The sequence below is a fragment of the Petaurus breviceps genome, unplaced genomic scaffold, assembly GCF_028583685.1.
Source record: "Petaurus breviceps papuanus isolate PSGF00001 unplaced genomic scaffold, PetGlider_PUasm1.0 688, whole genome shotgun sequence".
Classification (NCBI taxonomy): domain Eukaryota; kingdom Metazoa; phylum Chordata; class Mammalia; order Diprotodontia; family Petauridae; genus Petaurus; species Petaurus breviceps.
In genome coordinates, this window is record NW_027186457.1 from 9,343,622 (window position 1) to 9,364,788 (window position 21,167).

Sequence of the window (21,167 nt, forward strand, 5' to 3'; positions counted from 1 at the left end):
TTCTTCCTATAGGTTGTGAATGGTGAAAAGGGGGATAAAGGTTTTCCAGGAAATCCTGGTAACCCTGGGCATCCAGGACCCATGGGACCAGCTGGACCATCCAACTATGGACCACCAGGAAGACCTGGACCAAAGGGAGCCACAGGTGTACCTGGATTTCCTGGATCACCTGGAAATGATGGTTGGTTAGTTTACATCCAGTCCAGCATATTTCCATGTATAGTAGATTTCTAGTTCTGCCAAGCTTTTAATCTCAGTAACAATTATAATAGCTAGCATTAATATAGAGCTTTGAAGTCTGCAAAGCACTTTATGTTTGTTATCTTGTCTGATCCTCACAACCCTGTGATGTAGATGCTATTATTATCTCCATTTTACAGATGAGGAAACTGAGGCTGAGAGAGGTTAGGTGACTTGCTCAGGGTCACACAACAAAATGGGTGTCTGAGACAAGGTTTAAATTCAGGTCTTTCTGACTCCCGGTCCTGACACCCTCTCCACTGAGCCACACTTAATGATTACTAATTAATACCAGGCATGGAGTTTGCAGAATTTTAGACAGATAACCTCTGGGTTATACTGGAAAAAGTAATTTTCTTTTGCTACTAAACAATTTAAACATTGTTAAAATATATCAGAACACAGAATAACTATTACTAATCTAATCAAAAAGGATTTTAGATTAGAACATCAGTGAGAGATGGAAGTTAAGTTGGATAAAACTAAATAGGAAGGAAAGGCAGCTGAAGGACTGTGATTCTTGCCCTTGTCTCTGCTCATGATCATGCTTCAGTGTTAGACATTCATGGTGACCTCACTGCAAACCTGTTCTTTTTGGAGAGTTAATAAACTTAAAGGAACACTTACTGAGCTTATAAGTCAACATACTTAAAATAACTAACATATTACAAGTTAACTGTAAGTATAGTTGGCCTTAAGGATTCATGGGTAACCAGCAATATTCCATTGAACTAATACAGCTGAGGTTTGGAAAGGATAGTCACCGTAAACGCATTTATAGTCAGGTGAGCTACTGGTGAAAGTGTTCAAACTTTAGGGATTAGGAGACTATCCCTCTCTTTTACTTAATTTTAGCAGCTAAACAATCAAGCAAATAAAGGAAGGAAGAAAAGAAGGGAAGGAAGAAGGGAGGGAGAAAGAGAGAGAGGTAGGAAACTTTGCCCATATTAAGAAAGTCACAGCTTTCAGGAATAAAAACATGATATGGTCCTGATGTATGTACCAGATCCGGCCACACTTAACACTTACTAGCCGTGTGACCTTGGTCAAGTCACTTAACCCCAATTGCCCTGCCTTTACCCCTCCAAAAAAGAAAAAAAAAGGGATATATGAAGTGGTTTTAGTACCTAGCCAACCTAATTAGCTAACTATGTGCTAGGAATATGGTAGGTGCTTTAATTCAACAAAGTAGCTACTATGTACAAGGGATGGTACTTAATATATTTATGGCATTGAAACAAATGTAATTGAATAATTCTCTATAAACATTCTGCCCCTTAGCAAATGAAAAATCTTTCATTCAAGATTAAGCTTAATTCTTCATTCCCAGTTTTCAAAAAATAGTCTATTTAATAGGACCTGCAGATTCCATATTTAGTAATAATCAGAAGTCTATTTCCTAAGGGTCCATTAGCCTTAATCAACTTCAAGACCTGTGAGAAATAGAAATTATGTTTACTTTCTCTCTGCAAGCATTCCTGAATTGTAATGCTATTTTTTTCCTAATTACTAAGGAAATATACAACACATGTACCAATTTTACTACCATACTTTTTTTTTAAGGTCCTAAAGGAGAACCAGGCATAGCAGAACCAGTACCTGGCCCTCCAGGACCTCCTGGGTTACCAGGGCTACCTGGCCTCCAAGGCACAACTGGTAAGTGTTTCTTCTTCCAAGTAAAATATAAAGGATTAGAGTGCATTCTGAGTTCCCTGACAAGGAAAGCTTAGTAATAAAACCTAGCTAAATCCAATTTATGAAACACCATTATCCAGTTTAAAAAGAGATCATGGAAAGAGAAGGGATTTGTTGTCTGTCCTCTGAAATGACTATAACTATTCTTCCCATTAATGTTTATGACTGCTGAGCTTATTCTGTTCCAATAATCACAATGAATGCTCTAAGGTAGTTAAAATCACTTCAGAGGTTCCCAAGAAGAGAATACTCTCTAGAGATTATCAGGGAATTACAAATTTAAAAAAATGTATAACTTCCTTGGGCCTCAATTTCTTCATTAGTAAACTGAGAACCTTCTTTAGGATTATATTCTAAAGCTTAATTATCTTTTTTTCCCCTAAAATGGAGATTCCGTATAGGTTCAAAATGCTAGTTTAAAAAACATTCACACATACATATACCCACATCAAATGTTGATTTAAAAAGTTTATATGTATATGTACATATGCATATTATATATACAAATATATGATATATAATGTTATGATGCAAGGTATATAAAATATACATGTGAAAGTGTGTGTGTATCTTAAAAGTATGTATTTATAAATTTGAAAATGTGTCTATTTGTGTGCAGGGTTTTCCAAAAGTCTTAGTGCAGTATTAAGCTCTAATAACTTAGTAAAATAAACTTTAATAAAAAGTTTTAACCTTAAAACTTCACTAAGGCTTTTGGAATACCCTAACTATATATTTCTTTAAACCAGAATTTTGAACCTTTGTACAATCTCTAGCTTAGGAAGAAGTAGAGATAGAGATAGAAAGATATATACATATGAGAGAAATTATATTATATTTAAATATTAAAAATAAAAATATTAAATATATTAAATAATCATTTATCTTATAAAATTACATTTTATTGTCTATGTGTTATATGGAAATTTATATGCAAATAATTTATATTATAATTATATGTAAATTGGCTATATTATGGTCATATTTCTATTGTTAAATTATATTATATAAATATAAAATATATTACATATATAAATTATATACATATAATTTCTTTCTCATATATTTTTTCTCTGAATCTCTGTCTCTATATTTTTCTAAGATAAAGATTCCCTAAAGGTTCGCTTTTGGAATACCTTGTACACACATATACATGTATAGTGTCGGATGAGAAAAAAGGGAGAGAGAGAGATAATATATATTAAACTTTGCAGATTTTATTGGTAAGTCTTTTGGTAAGACTAGGAAGAGGATTGGTTATTATATTAGTTTCATTTTATCACAAAACACAGTGATCATCCAAATACAGTTAACAAACATTAATAAGTATCTATTAAGTGCCCAGCACTGGGGATACAAGTACATAGAATAAAACAGTCCCTACTCTGAAGGAGTTTACATCATTCCAACAGAAAAGTATATATAAACACACATATAATACATACATATGTGTATATAGAGAGTAAGATGAAAACACAAATGCAAATTATATATATATGTATGTATGTATGTATGTATGTATATATGTATGTATGTTAGTTAGGGAGGCCACTAAAAGTGGGGTAGGGAAGAGAAGGATTCAATGACATGAGGTGAGAACAAGAGTGTAGTCATAGCGGATGGCCAGTGTAAATACCCAGAGACAGCATATAGAATGGCATGTGTGAGGGGCATTAAGGAACCCTGAAGAGTGCAGGAGGGAGTGTAATCTCTAATAGCACAGGAGAGATAACTTGGGGGCAGCTGGTGAAGGGTTTTAAAAGCTAAACATCTGAGGTTATATTTTATTGTAGGGGGACTAGGGAACCACTGGAGGTGATTGGGGATTGGAGTACCATGTTCAGAACTATAATTAAGGGAAATCACTTTGGGTGCTGCGTGGAGGACATTCTGAGTGGAGACCAATGTGAGTCAGGGAGACCAGTTAGCAGGCTGTTGGAATTCTCTAGGTGACAGGGGATGCAGGCCTGAACCAAGGTGGAACAGAAATGGTCAGATGAGAGAGAATCTGTAGGGAGAGAAACAGCAAGATTTGGCAGCTGAGTAGAGGTGTGGGGGAGCAGAACCCAAGATGGCACTGAGTTATAACCTGAGAGTCTGATGGTACATTTGACAGAAATAAGAAAGTTTCTTATTTTTGATTATTATTGATGAAACAAGGTTGACTTTTCTTGGTCTTCTTCTTTTAGGAAAACCAGGGTCCATGGGACCAAGTGGTAACCCAGGTCCTCCTGGGTCTGATGGTGAAGCAGGATTACCAGGAATTGGAGTTCCTGGGCCTCCTGGACATAAGGGTAAATGCTAAATTTGAGTAAAAATTTTATTATTTTCCACTAATAAAATAACTAACAGTACTGGTTGATTTTTGAGGCCTACTTAGTATGACTGTCAACAGACAAAAATCTATCGACTATGCCTACCATATGAGTCTTTATACTATCTCAAGTACACAGTAGGCTCTAGAATAACCCATTTCACAGAATATGAATAATTTATATTTAAATTAAATATATTTAATTGTTCTATAGAGAAAAAAAAACATGAACTAGATAACCTTTCAGCTTCTTTATTCTATTCCCTTTTAGCCTTATCTAGCCTAGACTATCCCATACTATCTTCATAGATTCCCCTTTGTATAGGTTTTTAAATGCTTAGGGATCTAATTGAAAGTCACAAAAAGCTGAATATTATATGCATGATTTTTAATAAATAAAAAAATTAAACCACTACTGCTCACCGAGTTGTCTGGAACATAAAGAAGTTACTCAGTTTAAGAGGGTTTTTCTTCTTGTCATCTCACAGTAAACACTCCAAAAGAAATGTAGGTGATAAATATCATGCTTTCAATCAGCAGCTACAGGGTTCATTCCAAGAAATCAGGGGAATTTCTGAGTCATGCTGTTCTAAAATAACACCTAAGAAGTCTCAGCTCCAATGTTACCAGATGTACTCCAAATAGGCTAATGTTAATATGATCAGAAAGCCTTTCCTATGTGGCTTGATTTTGTTTTTACAGTTTTATATTATGAATATATAATACATATAAATATGAATGTATCAAAATTATTTTCAAAATTTATATTATAAATAAATAAACAAACACTCCCCAAATATTAGAATTCCCATCCTAATATACTAACTAAAACCTTGAAGCTGAAGATAAGTCTGACATTCAGTTCCCTCCCACCTTCAGAAGGCTCTGGTAAATTGACTGGACTCAGGGCTTTTTCCTGCTGATTTCTCAACGAAAAGCCTGCACCAGTTTTCTATACATGTCTTTCTCCTCAGGGTTCTAATGAATGCACTCTAAGGTTGAAAGCTTATCTGCTTGCCCAGTTAGTTATTCTAAGGAGTTGCTCTCTGGAACAAGACTTTGGAGTAGCTTAGATTTCTACTATGATTAGTGTTCGGGCCCTTTGCTGTAGTCATATGCTGGTCTTCTGATGAACTAAAGTTACCTTTGCCCTCTCACCCAAAAAAGGGGTGGGAGTGTGGGAGGTGCTCTTTTAGTGAATGGCTCCAGGGATGTTTCAGCTCTCTTGTGAATCAGATCCACAACCAGACTCTGCCAGCCAGCAGAAACCTTTATGCTTAGATTGTTTCTCTTTTGAGCTCCTTGGCTTCTGCCTGAGCTGCAACTCCCTGAGTTTAGTCTATTTAACTTCCTTTCCATTCCTATCATACCACTGATCACTACCTTGAATCCATGTAATTCACTACAATTACTCCCTTTAGCAAGCATACAAGAGTGAATGGAACACAAGCTTTGGTCCTGTCTTCCTGTAGGCACCAAATCACTGCTTTCCTTTCATAAAGATTACAAAGTGTTCTATGACAATTGCAGAAGAGTGTAAGAAGGACAGTCAGACTCAAGGGCTCATCATTGAGCCCACTTTTCTCCACAAATTGGAACTAAATCTGAACCCTAAATCATCTGAAGCTGAATCAGCTTTGAATCCAAAGCCTTCATTTGGAAAATTGTTGAATCAAAATAGTAATACTACTTTAAAAAATTAAAATATGGAACATTATTTCTGATGATTTTCTCCCAAGAGGAATCAGTTTAAGCTAGTTCAAAGGGCTGAAAGGGAGAAAAAATAAACTGATTTAGCTCTTAAGTTTTCCAGCCAACAAAAACACAGAAGTAAAAATAAAGTGTCCCTTGATGAAAATATCCCTGTGATTTTTCTGCTTGTTTTATAGGAGACAGAGGTTTTCCCGGAGCCAAAGGATCACCAGGTTGTCCAGGAGAAATGGGGAAACCTGGGTCACCTGGAATGCCAGGGCTCCCAGGAGCAAAGGTCTGAGAAAATCACAAAATTGGTTTAATCAGAGTGCAGGTTAGGACTGTTGTGCCCAGTTGTATATAGCTAGGTTCAAATCTTTTAGAAAAGAGAGGCAGAAATTGTTGGCATTTTTGCTGATTACTCTCAGCAGGCTATTTCTTAAGCATTAAAAATTTATCTTTTTTTGCAAAACATCATTGAGCAAGTATTTTAAATGACATGTTTGTTGTTCAGTCATTTCAGTTGGGTCTGACTCTTCATGACCCCATTTTCTTGAGGTTTTCTTGGCAATGGTACTGGAGTGTTTTCTATTTCCTTCTCCAGATAATTTTATAGATGAAAAAACTGAGGCAAATGGGATCAAATGACTTGTCCAGAGTCACAAAGCCAATAAGCATCTGAGGCTGGATTTGAACTCAGAAAGATGAGTCTTCTGACTCCAGGCCTGGTACTCCGTACACTATGCCACCTAGCTGCCCCTTTGAATGATATAAATAAAGTTTTAAAAAAGACAAGTCAAGTCCTTAAATATTTTTACTTGCAGAAAGAAAAAGAAAACCCAAATTTTACCAGAGCTTCATCTAGTTAGCAGGATCTCCTTACTAATTTCTTTTTTAAAAATCTGTTTATCTGCAGGATAATGTTTTGAGTTGTATTTCTTAGCTTCTTTAAAATATTTAATTAGTCTAATTTTAAATTGTCACTAATATCTTTTAGACCCTGAGTCAACTGTTCTAATGACTAGTGCTTAGTCTTAATGAGGCCACAGTTATAGATTCAGTTTCCAAAATTATCTTTTAAGTATGAAACCTAGAAGAGCTCTGTGCATCGACACAGATTTGCTCCTAAAACTCTGGCCAGTCTTCTTTTTTTTTTTTTAAACCAATCAGGGTTAAGTAACTTGCTCAAGGTTACACCGCCAGTTATTTCTGGGTGTGGTGCTAAGTATCTGAGCCCGGATTTGATCCCCAGGTCATCCCGACCCTGGAGCCAGTGCTCTTACTTGCTGACCCACCTGGCTGCCCCTAAGCAATTGGGGTTAAGTAACTTGCTCAAGGTTACACAGCCAGGTGTTTCTGGGTGGGTGCTAAGTGTCTGAGCCCAGATTTCATCCCCAGGTCATCCTGACCCTGGAGCCGGTGCTCTTACTTGCTGTGCTAGCTGGCTTCCCCTCTGGCCAGTCTTCTTGCAAGTATCAGGAATTGGTTACAGGGCAGAATTTTCTAATGTGAATGACTGAGATCCCTGATTTCAAGAAATAGGAAGTAGTGAAAAGAGCCTTGGTCTTTGACATTTAGTACCTGTGTGATTCTGAAAAAGTCTTAAACATCTCTGAGACCCAGTTTTCCTATCTATAAAATAGTGATAGTAATACTGATGCTACTTACTACACACAGTTATTGTGAGAGACCATTGAACCATAAAGTTCAAACTGTGGATCTTGAACCTCTAACTGCTGTTGCTGTAAAAGATTCCTCAATTACGTGCTTTACTGAAGGCAGATTAGAACCATCACATCCTTATATGAAAGGCAGGATATACATACTTTTATTGCCACAAAAATAAATACATAACTGATTCTTTCCACTGTACCATACTGACTCCTCAGAGGCTTGTTGTGAAATAGTCAACACGTATTTTTAAACACAGTATGTGCCAGGTGCCATGATCGGTATTGAGGATACAATCAAAAGCAAAAACAGGTTCTGCCTTCAAGATGATGTCCATGAAGTGTTTTGCAAACCTAAAAGGGCAATATGAATGCGAACTCTTATTATTATTGGCAAAACCATTGTTGTCTTCTGATGAAAATAGAACGTTACTCATTTAAGGAAGCATTTTCCAGGCTGTGTAGCATTTAATATTTATACCAACTCTTTCACAAAAGGCAGCCAGACAGTGGGAAAGGCACAAACACAAGCAACAAGAAACCAGCATTCCGGTCCGGACTCTTTCCCTAAAGCTTTGTCACCTTGGATGAGTCCTTTAACTTCTCCAGGTCTAAAATTCTCTATTCATTTGTAAAATTAGGAGGTTAGATGAGATGGTTCCTAAGAACCATCTACACAGTGTATTATATAATAATATAGCTGCCTCAAAAAATCATGTGCCTTTAAAAAATAAAAAAGAGGAACTTCCTTCTCAAGTAGTGTGACAAAAGAAAGCCTCTTCCTACCTTCTAGCCAGAAAAGGGAAGGTCCACAAGTTATGGTTGGGGGTCTCTAAATATCTCTCTTTCTTATTTTCAGAACAAAAACATGCAGTGGTCTTAAGATCTAGTAGGAGGTGAAGGTCTTAACATCTTAGCGTTGGCTCAACTGCTCCTCCCTAGTGGGGTGCCTCTGTCTCTGCTGCCTGATGAAATGGCTTAGGTGTTAAAAGTTAATGTCTGTCCCTCTCCCTCTTAAGTTCAATAGCTACAACTGGAAAAGGAATGGTAGAAATAATGAAGAAACTCAGAAACAGCAGGTATGGAGGCTAGCTAAGGTGAAAGAAAGGCTGGATGTTAGCCTCCCTCAGAAATAGTTCTAGATTTAGAAATCAGAAGATCTGGAGTCAGATCCTGGCTCTGCGCAACCTTGGGCAAGTTAACTTCATGATAGGGCCTCAGCTTCTTCATCTGAAAAATGAGGGAGCATAGCCTATCTGCTCTGTATGACCCTGTCTACCTCAAAATCCTATGAACTACTGTGTCTAGTACAAGTGCTATAGACCAAGAAAGCAAAAATTCGGGGTTCTGATCTCCACCTGGCTACTGAAGAGATGCGTGACCTCAGACAAGACATTTTTCTATTTCATTGTTTAAGAAATGAAGGAATGGAGCTAGATGACCTCTATGTCCTCCACAATTCTAAGTTTCTTTGAATTTAAGTAAATAAATTTTAAATGTGAGGGACCGTTTGGCTGAGTAGGACTTGGAATCAGAGATCCTGGGTTCAAATTTAATAATATTTTGTTTTTTCCCAATTACAAGTAAAGGCAACTTTTACAAGCTGTGTGACCTTGTGCAAGTTATAGGATCATAGATATAGAGTGTTAATGTACCCTCTCAGCTCTGGAATGTCTGCCTATAGCCCTGTGGTCCTGGTTCCTGGGTGCCCCATGTGGTCTGCTATAACAGCCCCAGCCAGGCCTTCCTTTACTGCCCAGTGATCCTGTCAGATGGTCTTCGGTCCTCTGTTGTGCCCCCCCCCAACCTATCCTCCCTTTCCAGTTCTGGAATCATAATTGAATCAATACTATATAGGGCAAAGGGCACAACCTATTACCCTATGACTCCAATTGCCATCTCTCTTTCTGAATTAAAAGACCCAGATCTGGTCACCATTTCTCTACATGTGTTATCTCCCCTTAATATATAAGCTTCTTGTATCTTTTATATTTGTATCACCAGCACTTAGAGTGATGTTTGGCATCTAGCATACACAAAATAAATGCTTTTCACTCATTCATTCATATCTAGTTCAACTCTCTCACTTTACAGATGAGGAACCTGAGGCCAGAGTTAAGTTATTAGTTCCAAGTCACAAGGGTAGTTATTGGCATAGCTGGTCCTCTGACCCACACCAACCCCATACCTTGTTTTTCAGTTTCTTTAAGTTTCTACTAGCTTCTGATCCTATTGACTGTATATGATTTTTCTGTGGTTTAGGGAGACCCAGGTACAGCGATGCCTGGGAAACCAGGAATCACTGGTTTTCCAGGAGAAAAGGGAAGTTCAGGGGAAAATGGAGAAAATGGACTCCCTGGTCTTCCAGGCCCTCCAGGACCCCCAGGAAATGAAGGACCTAATGGGTCACCAGGTACTTGGCTTGATTATTTTCAACCACACCAAGGCTAAGCTAAAGTAAAGGAAAATCATGTTTTTTAGATCCAAGGGAGGGGGGGATGGAGGAATAAGAAGAAGGGAGCATGTGGGAAGAAAAGCCACTTTTGGAAAATTTTCCAGTTCCTCCATAGAGAAAACAGAGGCTGAAATGGCATACTCACACACACACACACACACACACACACACACACACACACACACATACATATTTTGGTCTGGATCTATAATTTCATCAGATTAGAGAACTCCTGGTATGCAAACTCCTAATGATTTAGACTATTAAAATATTATGTAATTTGCAATCTTACAGAAAAGCTTGGGGAACTGAGAGAATGCCTTTCCCACAGGCACAAGCTCGGTGTGTGTCAGAGTTAGGACTTGTAGGCACACAGGCCTTCTTCCTCTGGACTCCAAGGCCAGCCCTGCATCCATAATACTGAACTGAAGAATGCTCTATTATACAAACATTATGTAAGCTTTTTATTTGCTATTTTCATTTCACTGCTTCAAAGATGTGATAGGCTTAGTAGGGTAGCTACCGACTCTATCCATATTGAGAACAATCTTTTTATGACTTAGGAAAGTGGCTTTGTCTTCATGGCCTGATGTAGTCAAAGAACACACTGCCAAGTGGTTAACCCTTGGGTGATTAGTGTCACCAAAGCTAACCACGCTGATCCTCGGAGGGCTGGCTCAATCAACACCCAACACCCTACAACTTAGTAGGAGTTGCCAGGTCTTGAACTCCATTGACAAAGTTTTCCTTGGTCACCTCCATGACATAATGGGGCATGATAATAAGACTATGATCTGTGGCATTCCTCTTTAAAACAACTTATTCTTTCTTGGATACCTTAGGACAGCGACAGTTGAGTATTTCTTAGATCTTTCAATTCACTTCAGAAGAGGGGAAGGCAAAGAGAGTTAGGCAATGGACCTGTGATTTCACTGATATTGGAAACTCCCTACTAATGCAGGTGGGCACCTCCTCTGAAAGTTATAGTCTTATAGAACTATGTCACCAAGAGCCTAAGGGACTAGCCCAGGGTCACAAGAGCAGTATATGTCAGAGCTCGACTTGAGCCCAGGTCTTCCTGACTCTAAGCCCATCTTTCCACCCACTATGCCACCCTGCATCTCATTTCTAACTAAAGAGTTTTTTGAAGTCTCAATTCTTTCAGGAAATCCCTACATTTAAAGGATTAAATCAGAAATATATGTAATTTTCTTTCCAGTATTTTCAGAAAAGTGACATCCCTAAAAAATTTTTCCCTGCATGACAGGGACAAAACAAGACAAAATTTATAGTAATAACAATAATCATGAATGAATTATACCTCTTGTCCAGCTTATGACATACAATTAGAGGAACAACCTATCCGAGGTCATCTAATCTGCATATATACATATTAGTAATACATCTATAGTTAATCTTTAGATATATAGGTATACATGCATATATGTGTGGATATATACATACATAACATATATTGGATACACTGCAAATGAGAAGTGAGTATATACATACACAGATGTGTTTTTATGTATGTGTGTATTACATAGACACGTTTTTTCTTGGACATACACTGCATGTAAATAGACAATAAGCTGAACCAAAATAGAAGTATGTCCTGGATTACCTCTGGAACAGTACAATTTAATAACCTCAAGCTTCTCCATGGAACAAAGGATGGACTACCTTTTTACATTCCAATATTCTACTGGTGGTCTTATACAGCTGTGGGCCATGGAATACTTCAATCTTCAATGAGTTAAAACATATTACTCAGAGAGCAATGGAGAGGTACACTTACAAAATGTAAACAGGCTGCAACATTTTGAAGAGAACTTCTAAAAAGATCTGGAATAAAGAAAGCTATCAAATAAATGTCTGATGTAGAAAGACAAGCTGATCACACTGGAAAAGGCAAGGTTAACTCATGGACATCTTAGGGTCTCTGTGGGTATCCTCACCATGTCAAGAGAAAGAGAGAAACATCCCCAGAATGTCAAATAGACCTTTTGTGGACAAAAGAATATGAAAAACATGGACAAGAGTAACAGAGAATGGGAAGCCCCAGATGGGCTGTGAACTGCATCCCTGCAGTGATGATGATGAAACCATGAATCCTCTGAGTATCAGGAAAAGCATGCACACCAGTAGGATCACAGATCTACTCAGATGATCATCATGACTCCTTGTGATTGTGTTTGTCCATTTCTCTTTTCCAGGAGAGCCTGGTTTTCCTGGACCTCCAGGATACAATGGGATTCCAGGAATATGTATACCAGGTGCAAAGGGGACCCAGGGACTTCCAGGTTTAAATGGACTAAAAGGAACACGAGGTAGATTTACTACTGTGTCAAACACTAAAATGGACAGATGCAAGTTGTCTTACAGTCACTAAAAATAAATAGATACATACCACAAATAGGCATAAATCAAGGTTGCCCTCACATAGGGGATAGCTTGACTTTTCTTTTTCTGAGTTTGTCATCTGTATTTCTGCCTACACTTGGTCAAGTTACTGACGCCATTTGGGACTCAGTTTCCATTTAGCTGTACATCCTAGTCCACTAAATACAGCTTCCTTCACAAATAATAGCAACATCACTACAATGATGGAAATCTTGGCAAAAATGGCTTCTTGTTTGTTTAAGCAGTATTAATGTGCAGACTAGGCTGTACAGCTAAAAGGTTATTATTCTTCAATAATCATAGAATTAACCGAGTTGAAAAGACCTTAGAGTCTATCTATCCTTCTCTCATTTCCTCAGATAGGGAAACTAAGGCCACATCCCTAGTTAGAGGCAAGGCAAGGACCAGAACTCAGGTGTCTGGATACCCAGTCTACTGCTCTTTCTGTCACACTGGACTAAAGAGAAAACTGAGCGCTTACTCTGTCTCTCCCATCAGGATGTCAACTCTCTGAGCATAGGAACTATTTTTTTTTTTTTGCTTTTTGGAGGGCAGTTGGGGTTAAGTGACTTGCCCAAAGTCACATGGCTAGTGTGTCAAGTGTCTGAGGCTGGATTTGAACTCAGGTCCTCCTGACTCCAGGGCTAGTGCTCTATTCACTGCACCACCTAGTCACCCCCTGAACTATTTCATTTTGACCTATGTATCCCCAGCATTTAGCACAATGTCTGGTATATAATTGGTACTTAATAAATGCTTGCTGATTGACCTAGTTCCCAATTTTACTTGACCATTTTCGTCACCATCCCAACTCTATCCTTTTATTATTTTTCAGATTTTGGGGGGATGGGAAAGAGGGAAGGTTTTTGCTTCTGTTGAGAGGCTGCATGGTGTAATAATAGCAGTACTGAATTCAGATTAAGGAGGCCTGAATCTTAATGACACTTGACATGTGGCCATGGGGGAATTTATTCATACCTCTGGATCTCACTTTCTTCATGTGCAATGTCAATCATGCTACTTATGTTAATTGCCTCTCAAGGTTGTTGAGTAAAGCTACTTATAAACCTTAAAGACCTCTAGGAATATGAGTTGAAGTTATTGATGGCTTTTGTTTTTGTTTCTGAAGGAGACAGAGGCTTGGATGGTCCTAAAGGGGACCCAGGGATACCAGGCTTAGACAGGTCAGGTTCCCCTGGAGAACCGGGGCCACCAGGACTGCCGGGTCATCAAGGGGATAAAGGACCTGTAGGTCCAGCGGGGCATCCAGGAGCGCCAGGACGCCCAGGCCCACCAGGTATTGGACATACATTTTCAAATTGGAAATTTTCTTTCAGTTTGTGAGGCATCCATTCTAAACTATTTGTTTGAAAGGTTAATTTCAATAATATGTGACAATTTACTCTTAGCTTGCATTTATTGAGGGTCTTCCTTTGGTTTCTTAAAGCTATAAGCATTTTGCTGGTCTCCTCTGGAGACAATGAAAGAATGACAACTCTGCTTTAAACTGGACAAATATTCTTTAGCCATTCCAGAAATATATTTGATGCCAAGGTTAGAAAATAGGACCTTCTATTTTCCATCTATTTAATAAAGAAGTTTCTTTTAGAAACTTCACCTTTGATTGTTTTTTGTGCCTCTTTTACCTAGCTCTTAATTCTCTTGTCATAATTTTCTTGCATCACTCTAATTTCTTTTCTCAATTTTTCCTGTTCCCTTCTTGTCTCTTTAAGTCTTCTAGTAACTCTTATTGGGCCTGTGTTCATTAGCATCTTTCTCTGAGGCTCTGCTTATAGCTGTTTTCACACTGTTGTCTTCTTCTGAGTTTGGGTCTTGGTGATCCCTGGCATGTAGCAGCTTTTCATGGTCAAGTTCTTTTGTTGTTGTTGTTTGTTGTTTGCTCATTTTTCAGTCTATGTCTTTACTTTGAACTTTATGTTAAAGTTGGAGGTTTCTGCTCATCTGCAGATGAGGAGGCACTGTCCCATGCTTCAGAATTTTTCCCACTGCTGTTTTCAAAGCTGGTTCTGGGCATCCAAGAGTTTGCAGTGCTTCTGAGATGGTGTGACCTGGAGAAAGATATGGATACCTGGTCTGTGCTCTGGTATTTACCCAGGAAGAACCCCTACTTCCCTGAAGCTGCAAGTGCTAGTGCTGCACTTTGTCCTGGAACTGTGACCAGGTCCCCTGCAACCAGAAGCATTAGTACTCCTTCCTGCCTTGGAACTGCCACCAGGCCACTTGTTACCCTGTGACTGACCACAAGGGTTCCTCTCCCCCCAGAACTGCAACCCAGAACTGGTTATAAGCAATATAGGTGCTAATCAGTGCCAGCTGCACCCAATGCCAGAGAAGGGTACCCTGTAATCTCTTTTTGACCAGTTGCCTGACCCCCTTACTGTCTCTGGGCTGAGAGCTCCCAAAGCTGCCACCACCACTGTCACAGTCACCTCCAAAGCCCACAGCTGGGGCTGCTCCTACCCTAATGTCACAGACTTCTCCTGCCAATGTCCTAAGTTGTCTTAGGCTGATAAAATGTCTTACTCTGAACTTTTGTTGGCTCTGCCACTCCAAAATTTGATTTGAGGCATTATTTTAAAGTTGTTTGGAGGGGACTGTTGAGAAAGTTTGACTGGGTTGCTGCCTCTAATTCACCATCTTGGCTCCATCCCCATCAGTTTCCATCCTTTGACTCTTAATGTCTGTTTCTATTTTATACTGTCTATTCAGGCACCTTGGCTGATTTTCCCACTGTTGGGTGGTGAAAGATACCTGACCCAAATCTGTGATTTTCTTTGCATTGAAAAGCCAAAACACTTCCATGTTCCTTCAATTCCACAGGCCAAAAGGGAGAAGTTGGCATGATGGGTTATCCTGGAAGAATTGGGCCTCCTGGGATTCCTGGGAACCCAGGCGCCCCAGGACAAAAGGGTAAGTTGTATTGGTGAAGGCATACATAATGTAGGACAAAGAACATTGAACCTAAAGTGAGAAAACCTGGGCTGGATTTCTGGTTATGTTTCTTGATAGTTATTAGTTTCTTCAGCTGTAAAATGAGAAGAATAATACTTGTATTATTGAACTTAGTTCAGACAGCTACCTTGCCAAATCTAAAGCACTGTATAAATGTCAGCTATCATTACATACATTATTATCTATTTTCCAAATTTAGAAAAAATATGTTACATTTGGATCTTTAGGAGAGACCGAGTCACATGTTCACTTCAGTGGGAAAAAGAATTCTGAAAAGAATACATTTGTTGTACTTTTTTCTCATGTTTGTGTCTCCCCCCACCCACCCCACTGCCATACCATTTATCCTGAATTTTTATGGATGCCCTTGAGAACTTTTTAGCATAGTGGACCAACTCACCTTTTCCAGTTACATAAACCTTAGACAACATGGAGTTTTTTATAATTCTGATATAAGTAGGAGAGTTATTTTATAAGAGCATTCAAGACAGCTTTTGCTTTCCTGAGTCAAATATTTTCTTGAAGCAAAAAATAAACAAAGTAAGATGTTACATTCTTCTATTTTTTTTCTTTTTCTTTTTTTTTTTTTTTGGAGGGCAAGGTAACATGGCTAATTTTTGTGTTAAGTGTCTGAGACCAGATTTGAACTCAGGTCCTCCTGACTCCAGGGCCAGTGCTCTATTCACCGCGCCACCTAGCCACCCTAAGATGTTACATTCTTTACATCTCTGAGTGAGCTGTGTGATGCTGTCCATATGTGCATATATAATTCTTAAAAAGATTTTATGACAATAATAGTACAGGTATATGCACCAGCAGTTGCAGATAACTTTTCAGTTGTCTTTTGTTTGGGGTTAAATATCATCCATAATCTTTTCCAAGATTTTATAACAAGGCCATAATCAAGAACCAATGATATTGCTGCTCTTTTTAGGCAGCTTTGGGATTCCAGGAAGAAAGGGGATGAAAGGACTTCCTGGAGAAAAGGGGGAAAGAGGTAATAAAGGAACTCAAGGACCATCAATGATATCAGCTGATGTAGGGAAGAAAGGTGAACCAGGACCTCGAGGTAAGAAGAGTTCTTGTATCTAAAACACCTTTTATGGCTAAATGTGGGTTTCTGAGCACATTTCATCTTTCTGTGCATTTGTAGTGTCACCAGGATAAAATTAAATTTTAAAAAGTAGGTTCTCCAAAACCCCAGTTCTTTTGGTGAGAAAATGCTACACACTGAGAAAGTAGGCTGTAATTAAAACCTTATCTTAATGTACCCAACAATCCCGGAGAGCACTGAGACTGGGTTCTGCTCCATGTACCCCCCCCCCAAAGTTTGTCTTCAACAGGTACTATCTACATATTGTGATTTTAAAATGCTGTTTACAATCACTATGTACACTTAGCAATTAGTTAATATGCCTAGTAGTTTAGAATTCACATATATTCAATTTGGCATTTTAATGTTTTTGATTCATTTAATCTTAGAATAAAACGTGAAAAAACGATTGAGGCAAGATGAGAAAACAGCTTAGTCTTTGTTGCCAAACTTTAATCATGTGTACTCAGAAAACCAGAAAGAAAACATTAACATTCTACATAAACTAAACCTAAGAGTAAGAGAGGTTCTTTGTTCACTATCCCCAAGCAGCCTTCTCCCCTGTGAGATCCCTCCACTGTTGACACCCCTTCCTTTGATTAGTCTGTTCCCCTCACACCCTGGAATTTAGGGAAAGACCAAGACCAGCCATAGCGTTGTTTCTGGACTTTCTCCATCTCTTCCCCACCACCCAGGTTTTTGCCTTTCTTTTAAGTGTCTTCTTCTCTGTCTTCACTACAAGGTATGCTTGCTCCTTGAGGGCAGGGTCTGTCTTTTTTTTTTTTTGTCTTTTGCTATATTTATATTCCCAGCAGTTAGCATAGTGTACTGCTACATAGTAAGCCCTTAATAAAGGTTTGTTGAGTGTTCACTTGATTTGAGCCGTAATAAAAGCTCATTGATATTTATGGTCTCTAAGAAGTAAAGGTCTAACAAAATTTCTATTTGTTTTTCAAAAGCTGTCATACTCTTGTTAAAACACATAAATGAATTTAGAAAAAGCTGCCATAAAGAAGTACTTTCATTATAAAACAAAGTTAGAGAACAGAGGTCTTTTTTAGGAACCTCTCATATTTTCATTTTAACCCAGAAAATTCATTATTTTCAGATTTACAAAATCCTGGGTTGTATTTCACTTTTAGTCAGAAAAATAACTTCTTGGGAAATAATACTACTGTGTGGTCATACTTTCTTAAACTGTTAATATAACTTTTTTAAGTAATGTTGCAAAATGTAATTACTGACACAAACTTAATTACAACAACTAGATCTAATATATTTTAAACTATTTTATTCAGGTAACAGCTTTGATTGACTGCTTTGACAGACAAATTCACTATTGTTACAGATTATTTGTGTAATTTGGCTAGCAATTTATAAGCTTTTTATAAGGAAATCCCAATACCATCTCCATGACTACATAAGCTATATTTTGACCCATATATATATACATATATATATATATGGACTGATCATATAAGGAAATAATTCGGTATCTCATTGAATTCAATCCTTTCATAGAGCACGAGGTAAAGTATATGTATATTTCTAAGAAAAACATTATACGAGGAAATAATTTGGCATCTCACTAAATTCAATCCTTTCACAGAGCATAAGGTAAAATATATCTATATTTCTAAGAAAAATATACCTCGTCAGTGGAAAAATTATTAGAACTGGAGTCAAGAGAACTACGTTTGAATTCTACCTGGTACTTTCTTCCTGTATGACAGTGGACATGTAGCTTATCTATACAATGGGAATAATACTTTTAGTATTTGTATCATAGTGCTGCTGTAAGGATCACACAAGGTGATGTAGATATAATGAGGATAATCAGGAATCCACTTCTAGCTCTCATTTGGTGGACTGGGGTACTTCTGGAACTAAATGTTTTTCCTGGTCCTTTCCAATGGGTGATGTTCTTAAGCAAGGACATGTTCAACCAGAGGCTTCTGGTTGATTTCTCTATGATCTCTCTCCCCTTCCACACAACCCCCGTAAGCAACTGGGGGACTACACCAAAGAACACTGGTTATTGTGCAAGGAAATACGCCAGCTCAGTAGACTTTAAAGGGAGAGAGAACTCTCAGTCAGTCACACTCTTCTCATCTGTGCATGTGGCCTAAGACTCCATTAGTATTCCACTGGACTTCTAACCCACCTCTCTAGCAGTTATGAGTTGCTCAGTGACCAATTCTCTTTAGATAGTCCATAACTATGTGGGTGAAAGGGTCAGCAGGGGGAATGAAGCAGGAGAGAAAGATGAGAATTTCCTTTTCCACACCAGAAGTTCAAGGAAGAGCTGTCCTATTACATGTGTAAAATGCTTTGTAAAAAGCACTATTGAAATTGAATACAGGTCCTGGCGCTGACTGTCCCAATCCCTGCTGGACTGGCAGTTTGGGTCCCCAGAATGTGTCTAACTGCATCTTTCCTCAGAGCTTGAGGGGGTAATCCTGAGAGTGTGGGAATTTTTCTGGCACTAAAATTCATGTGTTGATACACTTACCCCACTGATCATCAATATATAAATTAGGCAGCATTAATTTGCTCTTAGAAATTAATTCATAAAAACACCCTCCAGATCCATCCCACATGTACAGACAGAGTCCAGAAGAAAGTGAGCTCAAGCTTAATTAGCATGTGGGGCAAAGAGATGGCAGTTTGTGGGTGCTAGATATCCTTTTCTCATCTTCCTGGTCATGAGGGTCCACATAAGGGCACCCTTAGGCATGGTGTAGCTCTTGGCTGGGCTCCTAGTACAGTCCTGGATCTGCCTTTCTTCACTGTTTCTAGTCTGCCCTCAGCTCCCGATACAGATATATCAGTAATTATTCAGGAGACACTTCTGGGACACCCAAGGTAAGTCTAATATCTTCTGACCTTTCAAAATTTACAAGGTCATTCTCTGGTAAAGGGTTAGGGGAGGAGATAGAAGTTTCTCTCCTCCCCTCCTCTCTCCCAGCAATTCCTTTTTGGGGACTTGATTGGAACCGCTTCTACCTCTAAGCTGCCCTACCATTTGAACGTGCAGGCTTCCAAGCTGGCTTGCTATTTTATGCTCAGACTCACAGAATATTGCATCATTTCATTTCATCCAAAGACTTTCTTACCTTCCAAAATGATTAAGAATTTTTAAAATGTACTTTAATGCCTTTGATTGATAGATTCCATAAAGGTGTTCTCTCATGATTACTGTAGTTACTTTAAGTGAGGAGGGGTGGTTGATTTAATCAACCCCAATTTTATATAAACATCAAGTTATCATGACTATTAGCAAATCTGCTCTGCATTTTTTCTATATATGATGACTACTGGGCACAGACTGAGGACAATAGTGTTTTGTTCAACGCTTTATCCAACTCCACTTCAATATATATTCCGCTAACCTTGTTGTCCTTCATTCTCAAAGAGGACCATGACATAGGAAGGTGATGCCATGACTTGCAAGTGAATTGGATTTAAGTGAGGGAAGGTTGTGCAAAGTCACCAGCTTCACTCTCTTCTCCAGAGCCATCTGGGTCCACTGGCAAGATATAGATCAGGAAGACTGGAGATCACCCCAGATTCAGTGGGAGACCTTGGCCTTTTTAAGTAAAGGTCTTTCTGTTGTCTCTGAGGCAACACCCATATGAGAGTCAACAAGGGACCATGGAAAAATCAATCAAGTTTTTGTCCCAATTCTGCTATTAAATTAGTTGGTCATTTAAAATATGCCTATTTTTCTCATCTATAAAGGTTTATGAACTAAACAATCTCCAAGATACTTTGCCAGTTCTAAATAAAGGATTCACAATCTCCTTCATTCCTCTTTCCAAATACTTGCTTAAGCAGAATCTAACACAATTGTGAGGGTTAACATTCATTTAGGCATAATTCTGCCAGAATCTTAATATACAAGTATATTAGTCATTGCTCTGAAATCTCTTTAAACTTGAAACTTGAAGAAATGAGAACATAATATTCCAGTTTAATAGATTTTAAAAGTCTAGGATTTCTACATACTATAGATTCCTTGAGGCTTATAACATAAAAATAACGCACATGCATATACATATCAATAAACGTTTCTGTTTCGTGTGTTTTTATAGGATTATTCATTTTTAAGTGTTATTTTTATTGGAGGGTTTCATTTGTTTTCTAATCATGCAACATTTACTCAGAAAATTATATGTGCTAGGCATTATGGGGGATATGAAGAAATATAAGACCCTGACATGACCCTGAAGACTTACAATCTAGCTGGTAATACTGGATGAACACAAGTACACATGGGTTCTGATGATCTTTTCTGACAACTCTCTGAAGAACAGAAAAGCAGAAGGAATGAAGAACATGTATTAGGAAAAGGAGGCAGAAATGAGAAAAGAGGTAGAGGGTCATGGGACAGAAAATCAGAATAACTGATAGAAGGGGAAGAACCAAGTGAAAAAAGGAAAAGGAAAATACAAAATGGCAGCCAGTTTCTTGGTAGGGAAAAAAAAGACTATCTGCTTGCTTCTCCTATTCTGAGGTTTATAGGGTCAGAATCAAGAACATCATGGATCTCAATTTTAAGTCTTCCAATCCCTAGGATTCTGTGGCACATGACGATGGACAATCCACTATATGAGGCTGATTCAAATATGT

At 38.3% G+C, this 21,167-nt stretch overlaps 1 protein-coding gene and 1 long non-coding RNA gene across 2 annotated transcripts in view; one reads left to right on the top strand and one right to left on the bottom strand.

Annotated features, from left to right (window-relative positions):
• COL4A3 (collagen type IV alpha 3 chain) overlaps nt 1-21,167 on the top strand; it is a 171,507-nt gene that overhangs the window by 106,145 nt on the left and 44,195 nt on the right. The window contains exons 26-34 of the mRNA XM_069104555.1: nt 13-181; nt 1,804-1,896; nt 4,125-4,229; nt 6,139-6,236; nt 9,874-10,024; nt 12,283-12,396; nt 13,599-13,766; nt 15,311-15,400; nt 16,377-16,511. Coding sequence (XP_068960656.1) covers nt 13-181; nt 1,804-1,896; nt 4,125-4,229; nt 6,139-6,236; nt 9,874-10,024; nt 12,283-12,396; nt 13,599-13,766; nt 15,311-15,400; nt 16,377-16,511 — 1,123 coding nt within the window. The remainder of the gene's footprint in view (nt 1-12; nt 182-1,803; nt 1,897-4,124; nt 4,230-6,138; nt 6,237-9,873; nt 10,025-12,282; nt 12,397-13,598; nt 13,767-15,310; nt 15,401-16,376; nt 16,512-21,167) is intronic.
• LOC138174355 (uncharacterized) overlaps nt 13,773-21,167 on the bottom strand; it is a 58,692-nt gene continuing 51,297 nt past the window's right edge. Inside the window, exon 3 of the long non-coding RNA XR_011171690.1 lies at nt 13,773-14,538. This is a non-coding gene — a long non-coding RNA (uncharacterized lncRNA). The remainder of the gene's footprint in view (nt 14,539-21,167) is intronic.